At 42.9% G+C, this 11,419-nt stretch overlaps 1 protein-coding gene across 1 annotated transcript; it reads left to right on the top strand.

Moving 5' to 3' along the window:
* The first annotated feature begins 1,375 nt into the window (after positions 1–1,375).
* PLET1 (placenta expressed transcript 1) lies at positions 1,376–10,730 on the top strand. The gene is made up of 4 exons (XM_081279768.1): positions 1,376–1,586; positions 5,867–6,068; positions 7,698–7,759; positions 9,766–10,730. The coding sequence occupies exons 1-4, from the start codon at positions 1,403–1,405 to the stop codon at positions 10,023–10,025; spliced, it is 708 nt and encodes a 235-aa protein (XP_081135894.1). The 5' UTR covers positions 1,376–1,402; the 3' UTR covers positions 10,026–10,730.
* The last annotated feature ends 689 nt before the right edge of the window (positions 10,731–11,419 follow it).

The raw sequence follows: 11,419 nt of genomic DNA on the forward strand, positions 1-11,419 counted from the left end.
TGCCTCAGGAAGTGGCAAATGTTTAAAAACTCCTGCTGATTTTTTTAATGTTTTTATTAGCATATTATATTTATGCATACTATTTTGGTTCATTCTGACGTAATCATATTGATTTTTTTTTTTTACAAAAATCATAGTGATAAGACTGTTCACACAGAGAAAGTTCTGAGTCAGGTGAAATAAAGACAAACTCAGAATTCAACTTTATAAAGCAACTTCCAAATACTGATACATAGTGGCAGTTCTCTATGATGAGAGATTTTTGGAAAGGTCCAAGCCCATGCTGTTCCCTTCCCTTGGCTGCTATTTTGCTGGTCTTCACAGTTACCATAGATATAAGGTTGTTTGCTTACAAGGCCCCCATGGAGATGGGGCCAGGGAGTAGAACGAGGCAGGTTAAAATGCCTCAAGGCTTACTGTTCTTGGTGATATCCAATCACTTTTTTTAAATGAATATTTGTAGATTGTTGCAGGACTTTTGTTTAATTTCCAGAGTTCTAAAAAAGTTGATCTTGGCCAGTGTTCTTATAGTTTTATGGAGGAATGGCTTTATCAGAGGTCCTCACTCTATTACTTTAAGTTCTTCTCTCGAAGGAACACTTTATAAATATTACCTTGATTCAATCCTACATTCTGGGGGTATTTTTGTTTTGATTTGTTTGTTTGTACTCACAAAGTACCCTATTTCTTTCCTCTTTTCTCCTTCAGTGAGTAAATTATAAAATTCAGAGGGGAGATGTGGAAAAAAATCCTATTTCCTGATTTTTTTTTCTTTAATAGTTTCCTTGTATTATGGCACTATGGACCAAAGTGTCAGGAACAAGGTGGACCTAAGCTGTTTCCTTCCAAAGAAATAAAGAAAAATCTATATTCAGTCTTTCTGGCTCTGTACCAGTCATGAAATGAACTCGAGATTGGAGACATTTCAATTAAGGAGGATTGGAAAAGGATGTGTAATAATTCAACAAAAGAGGGCTCCTGCACCCAGATTTCTTGCAGGAGAAAGAACAGAGCTTTTAAACAGACCAAGTATGTGGTAATTACTTGTGTGAATTTCCCTCCGTTGGTGTTGAACACTTCTCAACTGCTTTCCCCAAATAGCAGATGCTGAGATGAGTGAGAGCAAAATGAAACTCTAAGTTGAACATTTCCCTTCTTGAGCAAAACTGGAGTAAGTAGGTAAAGGATCATTAGGGACAGGTGACTAGCAACTGGTGATTCATCATTGCTAGTGATGTCTTGAACCAAATTCCAGAAGGCAGTGTGCTTCCAGGAGGGGTGGGACAAAAATTTGCATGTCTGACCTCATGCAGAAGCTCAGCCCCAGAGAATATAAACAGGGGAGCGGTCTTTGTCAGCCTCACCAGTGCCAGGCTCAGCCACTTCCAAACACAGCAAGGCCATGGCAGTCCCCCGATCCATGTTGCTACAACTGGGGCTGTCTCTGTGCTGTGCACTATACTTTTCTTCTGCCAGCCCTACACATTACAAAGACAACTGCATGGTCTTTGACACATCCGTCACCACCAACAACTCCAACATCACAGTCACCCCAGACGTCTTTGAGAACAACATAAACTACACAGGTGAGTAAAAGCCATTCTTTCTGCTGTCCCTTGTTCTCTGAGGGGTATGAGTCACAGGTTCAGAGCACAGCCCTCCTTCCCTGCTTTCAGTTACGCAAAACATATGCTTTTAAATTGGTCGGGAAGTGAGGGAAGAAAGAGAAAGAACAAAACTATGTGAGAAAGTGGACCAAGGGGACTATTTCTGCAGGTTCCCTGGACCACAGAGGCATGGCAGTCCAAGGCCCAGATTAACTAAGCCTAGCAAAAGCACACCTGGCACAAATTCTCTGACAAATAATAATGGGCATTTTTATCATTTTAAGGGCCATAACTTCGTTTGTTGCGGTATATAGTCTTTTTTTACATCCATTTGACAAAACAGTGATGAAGTGATGATCATACAATTCCAGGAGGCCTCATTTGCACTTAACCTAATGGGCAAAAAAAATCTTACCAACTAGACAGATGGGGAAAACATCACCATCCCACTTTATATGTGAGAAACTCGGAGCTGAAAGAGGTTAAATGCTGTGCTCAGGGTCTCACTGGCAGAACCAGCTCTTGATTCTTGGTCTTTCTATTCTTAATCCAATGTTTTCCTTAGAAGTATCTAAGAAAGTATTTTATAAATCCCCTTTGGGGAATCAGTCAAACTCAGAAGTCAAGGAACATGCTCTCTGTCCTGGATTGAACCTAGTAACCCCAGTACCACACACACACACACAAAAAGAATGTGGGTTCTAATTAGTTTCATGAGGCAGCAACAATGTTTGACATGATGCTTTATATGTAAGAATGTATTTAGTCCACAGACTGAGGCACAAATGCTAAGTGACTTCCTCAGGCCACAGGGCACCTGGAACTGTGGAGCTGGGATATGAACCAGAGACCTGACCCTGACTGCATATCTCTTAATTACAGAAATGAGAGCCAACACTCTTTACTACGTGCTGGTTACTATCTAAGGGATATTATTGTCCCATGAGAATGGAGGCACAGAGAAGTTCAAAATTTCCCTAAGGTCACTAGAACGTAACAGAGCTAATATTTGATCCTAAATAACAAGATCTGTCTAGCTTCAGATCCAGTCTTCTTATCCCCTATGCTATCCCGCCTCTCTTAAAAGTCGAACCACATCTTGCAGAGAGCTCCGGGGTGACAGCTGCACTCACAGTCTCCAGATTCTTGACCTCAGCAGGTGAACAACCATGGCATGCCTTCACACACTCAGCCTAGCTTATCTGTTCTTTCTACTCTTTCTTGGGGACTGCCACTAAGTGCTTGAGTTGTGATGGGGCTAACTAGGTCCCACTCCTTCAGGCAGTGGATCTCATTCTAGCATGGCAGGGAGGATAGTATAATATAATGAGTACCAAGTAAGCATGTGCTTGAATCAAGGATTCATAGGCATTGTGGCAAGAAGGCCAGCAGGGCCCTGATGTCATATGCCGTCCCATGGGGTGAAGGATTTTGTTAGTGAAGTAGGAAAATGAGAAGCTTATCATGTGAAGACCCTGTGGAGACATGGCAGATTTCTGAAAGGAGGGCAACAGGAAGACAAGGTGATCCACTGGGGGAAAAGGCAATCACAGTGTTTACAGAGGCACCAGCAGGAACCAGGAAAAGGGAAGGGGGAAAAGAATGAGGACTCTTTGAATGTTTTCCCATCTGTGCATATTATCAGATTCCATCTCAGAAGGGACAAGTGAGGTCTCTGTGGTAATCTAACTCATGATGAGAATACTTTTAAGTTGAAGATCAAAATCCTCTACCCACAGGGATAAAAAGAGCCAGATTCCACACCCACAACTACCCAGCAGGCTCTGTGGCTGCCTTTGTAGATCATCACTGCCAGGACTCAGGGCTTCCAGGGACTTTGAGTAAATGTCCACCCAAGCCAACTGCCTTTCCTTATTTTGGTTTCAGAATTCTTTTACGTTTGAGCATTGGGTCGACATTAGTAAGACAAGTATAAATGACTTGGCAGATACCAAGAGACAGTCACAGCTCAGGCAATATCTTAGAACAGGTTCCCTGGGTCTGTTTTGATTTTAGGAGAGAAAAACCCTTAATACAGTGGCATTTACTCTGAGCCTGTGCTGGGTCAGCATCTGCCTCTATTTTTTTTTTTTCCTCTTTGGGCAAGAGGGATATGATTTGCTGGCCTTTCTTTCTTAACTTGCAGTTTAAAGTACCACATCAGATGGACAACTTCTAAAATCAAACAGCAAGCAGTTATTTTTTTGCCCTCCGGGTGCCCAGAACTGGGATGGCCAGATACTGACACAGATGAAACCTCAAAGTATAATTTAGTTCTCAACTTTACAGTAAAAGATGTAAATGTTTCAGGTGTGAGAGGAAAAGTGGGCTAAATTGGTCCAGAGAAGGGACATGGGCAGGATGTTGGAGTGGAAGAGGGGATGGGAAGAAGGGAAGGATTCCAGACAGCAGCCAGACATGAATGAAGGCCAGGGCCAGGGATGGGCCCGGAGTGGGCTAGGTACATTTGCAGAAAGGGGAGAAATTATTCCTAGAGCAGAATACAAAGAGCAGAATGAAGCTTGGTTTTAGGGTCCTGAAAACCATGTGCTGGGTATTATTATTGACGAGACAGAAGCAGAAATATTTAAAAAAAAAAAAAAAAAAGCAGGAATGTTTCAATGCTTTAGAAGGAGGAACACTTGGACAGATATGTGTCCTGGTGCACAGGTTGTGGGAGAAAGTCTGGTCTGGCCACAGTGTTGTAAGGCAGCCTGAGGGAGAAAAGCTTGAGGCCAGAAATCCAGGGATACAGGTGCCTAGGAAGGGAGAAAAGAGGGTTTAATCCAGAGTGAAAGGGGGAATGTAGAAAGAACAGGCAAGAACACATTCTTAGAGAACCAACAGAGTTAATGACTATCTGAATGATATCATCATGCGTCACCTTCCGCCATGATGTAGGACAAATGTTAGGGCTCCCTGAGCAAGTCGGGGCTGGCGGAATTGGATCAGCTGATTTTGATTGGCAAAGCAAACAACTAGCCAAGAGAAATGTAGTGTGCTAAAAATAATCACATCTGCAATTTATTTAACATCCACAATGTGTTAGATTTTAACATTCTTCTCTTTAATCTTTCCAGGAACCTCTCTAGATAGGTATCATGATCCCAGATAATGAGGGGTAATGTCCTTATCCCCAAACCCAGAACAGGTGTAAAGTGGCCATTCAAGAAATGGGTGTAGTGTGGATAAACACTAAGAAACCAAGGCTCAAAGGTGACACAGCCTGCTGCTGAGTTTTAGAGCTAGAATTCAGTTCAGGACTGTTTGAGCTACATGATCCACTTTCTTTATTCTGTGATGAAGTCTTTGAAGGCATTCAGGTGGTGAGAGATCCCTGCAGACAACATCAGCCTAATACTGAGAATTCATTCATGAGCCATCTTCTAAGGGAGGAAATGGAGAGATTGAAATATTCTCTTCAAATTTTCTCCCCCAATACATATCAGAATGCTGAAATTAATAAGTATCAGCAAGGTCCCTGTAAGTAAATGCCAGGCTGGGTCACAAGGGAAGACTCATCTGAGCAGAGAATAAGCCTAAGGAGTTATTTGACAGGTATTTAGTTTAGGTCTCTGTTGTCTCAGAGCCACCCCCCCCAACCTCACCCCCTTCCCATACCTTCAACATCAGAGCCCAAGAGCATCAGCAATCCTGGGATGTACTTTGCTTTTACTTAGCAACAGTATTATGTTCCTGGAGCATCTCAAGAGCCCACCTGACACTTTCACATCCATTAACTGTCCTCACACTCCCCTGGAGGAGGCCAAGCCAGCCCAGCTCAGAAAGGTTTGGAAATGTATTCCTAGGATCCCACCCCTCTGTAGCAAACCAAGGCTAGAGGACAGGTCTTTTAATCACCTTTCACTGTAGAAAATTTGGAAACACACCAAAAAAAAAAAAAAAGCACTAAGAAAATTAAAAGCATCTAATCACTACCAAGAAGTCACCACAGTTAACATCTCAATGTATTTCCTTCCAGACATTCTTCAACTTTTTCAAAAACAGTACCATGCTTTATGTACCCATTCTCTTTTTTTTTATTTCTTTTTATTCTACTCATGTACTTATTTATTCTTATGTGGTGTTGAGAATCGAACCCAGTGCCTCACACATTCTAGGCAAGCGCTCTACCACTGAGCCACAACCCAGTCCATCTATGTACCCAAGTGTCTTTCCTCACACTTATTTTGATTTCGTGCCCCATGCCCTGGCCCACACTGCAGGTATCTGATGGCTTTCTCACTCTTTTCTCCTAGTATGGGTTCCTGTGAACGACAACGACAGTGCTGTGGTCCTGCAGGCCTTTGACAAGAACAGCCACTCAGTGGGCTTCTGGCAAGACGCAGATGAGGACTGCAACGGCAGCGCCCTGTATCACGTGACCAGCTTCAAGCACCCACTCCTCAAGGCAAACTGGATAGTCTCTGGTTCTGAAGACTTAACTGAAGTTGAGCTGCAGTAAGTACTTGTCTCACTTTGCTTTGGGTTTTTAGACTTTTATTTGGGTCTTTGCAGTTTTACATTGACCCAGAGGATTAAAGCACAATCTGGATGCAACGCAGAGAAACCAGAAGTGGTGCTTCTTTTCTGCTTACCATTCTCTGCCATGCCTTTCACCTGTGCATATGCATACAGGCATGCACGCGCATGCATGTGCATACATACACACACACACACACCACCACCACCACCACCACCACCACCACCACCACCACCACCACCACACCAGTTATGTTCCACATAAACAGAGAGAACTGGGCACCATTTTTCTTTCAGATTCTCTATATGCAAACTAGAGAATCACTATTTAAAACACAGATTCATTTTGGAAACGGCTTAGTAACAGGAAGGTGGTGATTGTGTAATAGAACAGGTTTCCCACTGTCACAGAAAATGGATGCCATCAGATTCTGAGGTGAGGCTACTTAAAGCTAGCATGACATTTGAACAACAAACCTTCCTCCCAGCTCTGGATTTGATATGAGCTTTACCTTAAGAACCAAGTGCTGGGATGTGTTTGTGTTCTCATGCTGTCATTTTGTACTGAAAGGGCAGGCCTGACTACCAGGCTATGTCCACTGTGAACAGCCCAGTTTCTGGCAGCTGGTGACCCTGATGGTGAGTCTGTTGGGCTGTTTTGCTCTCTCCAGTCATGCTCTGGCCTGGTCTGACTTAATTGGTTTCGGAGGAGGGACTACAATGCCCACAGGGTGACATACAGGAGCAGAAGCCCAAGGGAACTGCTACTGTTCAGCCTCACAATGACAGCAGTTGCTTAGAAGCCAGCCAAGCCTAATTAGAATAAGAACTTCCCTCCCATCTCACCTCATTAAAGCCTCCACACCCCATGCAACAACAGAAAAAGGACCAAAATGACAATCTGCAAGAGAAACAGCACAATCCCACTGACAGCCTGGTCTCAAACCCCTCTAACTCACACACCCACTAGAACACGCCAGCCTCTGCTCATTCACAATGTACACGCTACTCTCATGGCCTTGATGGGCAACACTGAGTCTAAGGGAGGGAAAGACAGGACATAGGTGACTCCACTGTGGTGGGCACTGAGCTGAGTAGGGCAGAAAGGGAACATGAGGAGGTCCCAGCCTGTGGAAGTTCACTGTGAGGTCAGAGAGACAAAGTCCAGACACCTCAGCGTCCCCTGTACTTCTCCCCTGATGGAGATCTGTCTGGGTTAGGAACAGGGAGAAATGACTTCATAGAAAAAGTTACTATTGAGCCTATAGACAGGTACAGCCAGGAGACATGTCACCAGGTGTTATAGACAGAGCAACTGTCTTGAACAAAGATGAGAGACGTGTACTAGCCTGTGAGGAATTCAGCCTGGTGAAGCTGGTGGGGATGGGGAATGGGAAAGGCTGTCTGGAAGTAAGACCTTGAAGGATACTAGTCAAGACAACATAGAGCAGACCGATATTGAATGATCTGCTAATTGTATCATGGAGAAAGTCAGCACAAAAGAGGTGAAGAGGGTGGGGTGCCCAGGAAAGGCAGAGATGTGAGCTGAACTTGTGTATCCTGCAGCTGAGATCCTCACCATCTGTCTCACTAATTTTCCCTCCACAGAGTCTTCACTGTCAATTTCAACCGGACGGCTACAGTTTCTTCTCTGAAACTAGGAGGAAAAGGTGAGTTCCTCTGAGGCCCATTTGCATTTTTAGCAGTATACTCAATTTGCCAGGAAAATTACTCTGGGGCAGGGGCTAGGAAAAAAAGGCACTGCTTATTATGTATTACGCAGATATCAGTTGAGTATCCCAGTATCTAGGAACCTCTATAAGATTTGCTCAAACTCTTATCTCATGCCCTTTGGAAAATAAAGCCCTCACCAAGATCTCTATAAATTCCTAAAGGCCTTATAGTCTCCTAGTTACTGTGACTCCAAACTCCTATTTCCATAGGATCTGTTTTTATCCAATATTACATAGACATCTATATGAAAATCAGCATCCTTTTCCATTTTCACAGAGAATCTCCTCCCACACAGAGCCTTCATTGGGTAAACAATTGGCCAAAGAATGTCAAATGGGGGTGAGGATGGGAGTGGAGAGTTATACCAAAAAAAGTTGATATTATAGAAATATCGATAATTTTTCTGGATGCAGTGGTACATGTCTATAATTCCAGTAACTCAGGAGGCTGAGGCAAGAGGATCTACATTTAGAAGGCAGACAGCAATTTGGGGAGACCCTTATCAATTTAGCAAGACTCAACCTTACTCCTTCCTGAAATTCCTCACCTATCTTCTCCCTTCTCTGTCCCCTTCCTTTTCTCTTGCCTCCTTGTACTTTTAACTCCCAGTAGGGAGTTAAACTCAAGAAAGGAAGTTCAGAAAACATGCAACTTGCCTAAGATGACACAGAAAATCTAGAGCAAAATAAGATCTTCCATTCTACATTTTATACTGTTTTTCACTTTTCTCACACTTACATTAAAACTAAAAAAAAAAATAATCTTGTCCGATGAAATGTTTAAACATAAGATTCACCCAAGAATGAGAAACATTAGTCTTTCTCAGTGTCCAGATAATAGGACTTCCTCAGGAGCCCAGAGCACTGAAAGACATCCAGCATGCTGCCTATTTTCCTGCCAGTCATGCATTGCAAAATGTGCTCAAAGGGAATAATTATTTCCAACAACAAATTTTAAAGTGATTATGCCTAATGAAACTATTATATGAAAGTCTTCACTGTTTCCTTGGTGGCTTTCCCTCTATGAGAGAACTGGGATGTTATTTTCTTCCTTGAGGACATTTTTGAAATGAATACTTATGTAAATGCTAAGAAGGGGAGGGGAAGTTTGTTTCTAATTAGGCCCCCCTAGCTTTATGTTAATAAAAATCCAGTTTAAAAAAAAAGAAAAAGAAAAAGAAAGTGGTTATGTTCCAACTCTTTGGCTCCACAAAATGCCAGAGAATATTTGTCCTAGGGAAATGTTAAATGAGATAAGTCAATGCCACCAAACTGGAAAGCACACCCCACGCGGGTGGAAGACTGCCTTGGTCTGGGTGAATTATTGGACATTGCCCTTCTTCCTCGTCCTGTAATTCCCTCTGTGGTCCACTCAAACCCTACTACTGCCAAGTTCTAATTTTTCTAGGATCAGACAAGCCCCCAGGACTACCAGTCTGGCTTTCTCTGCAAGACAACCTCAGAGAACCAATGCCTGGTCATGTCCCTGCATGTGAAAATGACCAGAGTTTCACAAACCAGAGCCAGGGGTTTCCATTAGTTTTAAAGCAGTTAAAGGTCGAAATGATATCAACTTCTCTCAAGTTCTTGACATTAGCAAGAAGAATAAAGGTCTGCCACTCTGGATCATATTTGCCCTGATTAATCGAATATTAAAGACATAAAGATATCTGAGGGCAGACTACCCGCCCCAACAATAAATTCAGCAGTCATATTTATTCAGTAGGTCTCCCCCTCACCTTGCAGGACTGTGCACACCTCAGGGTGGAGGCTTATTTTTGTACTTAACACTCTACCCAGAGTGTTGACTGCATTTTACTCATGAACTCTGGTGCCGGAATTCTGTGAGGTGTGCTTCTTTTTTCTGGTGCCCACCCACCATGCAGCAGAGGTTCTGAGGTCATCAGTTTTGTTTGTTTGTTTGTTTGTTTATTTTTTTCCAGTGACAGCCACACCCTGGACCTCCAACCACATGAACAGCCTGACCACAATCCCGACCATAACCAAGACCACAGCCAAGACCACCACCAATACCACCACCAAGACCACCACCATGACTACAAACATGACTACATCCAGGACCACATCCAGGACCACAACCCTAGCCACAACTAAAAGCTTGGCGGTCAGAGCACTCAGCAGTCCCATTGCAGGTGCCATCCACATCCTGCTTGTTTTTCTCACCAGCAAACTCCTCTTCTAAAGCAAACAGTGATTGCTCCACCTGCAGCGCATCCCTCCATGCTCAGCTCCCATGCCTGCCACGGCTGGACTGTGTGAGTGAAGGCTCCGAATTCTCCAGTGTGCACCCCGCTGCCTCTGCCTCAGACCACAGACCTAGGGCACTCTCTGGTGTATCTGGGTCACACAGATGTTCAACTGGGTCTTTCAGGACACAAATTATGCTTTTTGTAAATACTTAGACCTCCTCTGACTATCACTGGAGTTCTGCCTCTCAGTTTAACACGTTGACAGCCAACCTGAGCTTTTGTTCATTACCAAAGGATTCCTTTGCCTTCCCCCCCACCCCCACCCCAGTTTCTGGGGGAAGAACCCTTTCTTCTTTTTAAGACAATCTCAGATTTCTGATCAAACCTGCTCAGGTAACTCATGGATGAAAGGGAAAGGAGAAATAGTCCTGAAGCTACTGGCAGCTTCCATTCTTATTCACACCAGTAGCTTTTGAAGGGCAAGAGAATAAGAAGATACAATGTCTGAACAGGAAAAAAAATGACAGGAAAAATTATGTCAAAAAAGGCATTTTTTTCCTAAGTTACACCAAGTAAATGATACTCCAAATAAATGTGATGAATGTGTTAAATTCAAAGATCAGTCTTTAATGAATTATTAATATAAAAAAACAGAAAATTCTAGTTTTATTCATTTATGTATTAAAAAACTTATGGAATGAGTGTGTATATGTCTTCAAGGTCAAACCTAAGGATAAATTTATCTTGGTTTTCATTTTCCCAAGTACAAACTTGTCATTTTCCTCTTAGTAGTTTTCCACTAAAAAAAAAAGGGGTGGGGAGCAAAATACAATATTTATAGTACAATATAAAACAACAACAACAAAAAAAACCCATGGCATTTCCAGTAACAAGCTTAAAATAAGCAGCAAAGTTTTCTTTTAATAAGTATGCTAAGTTCCAGGGTGCCAGCACTCTCTCCTGATCCCTAAAATCATGTGCCTTGTGCAAGTTTGGACTCCATGTTTCCCTCTCCTCCTTAGAACATTCGGATGATATTCCTTACCACTCCCTGTTGTTTGGGACTGAAGAAAGCCCCACTGCAAATACTCAAGTCTGCTTATTCATTAAGGCTTGGCTTCATGAGTAACCTGCCACAGAGACAGGTTGGCTGTGATTCTTTTCTAGTGTCCAAAAAGGTCACTAAACAATTAATTTTCCCATCCAAAAATTTCCATCTACTAATTTAGGGGTTGGGAAAAGTGGTGTGCTCCTAAGCTCTTCAGAGGTAATGCTCCTGAATTTGGTGCCACACCAACCTGAGGGAGAAGTAACAATGGTTCCTGCAAAAGGCTGAGCAATTTTATGGGATGAGGAAGAGCCCATAAATATCCATTTGTCAACATTT

This window comes from Spermophilus citellus (assembly GCF_964194105.1).
Source record: "Spermophilus citellus genome assembly, chromosome: 2".
Taxonomy (NCBI): domain Eukaryota; kingdom Metazoa; phylum Chordata; class Mammalia; order Rodentia; family Sciuridae; genus Spermophilus; species Spermophilus citellus.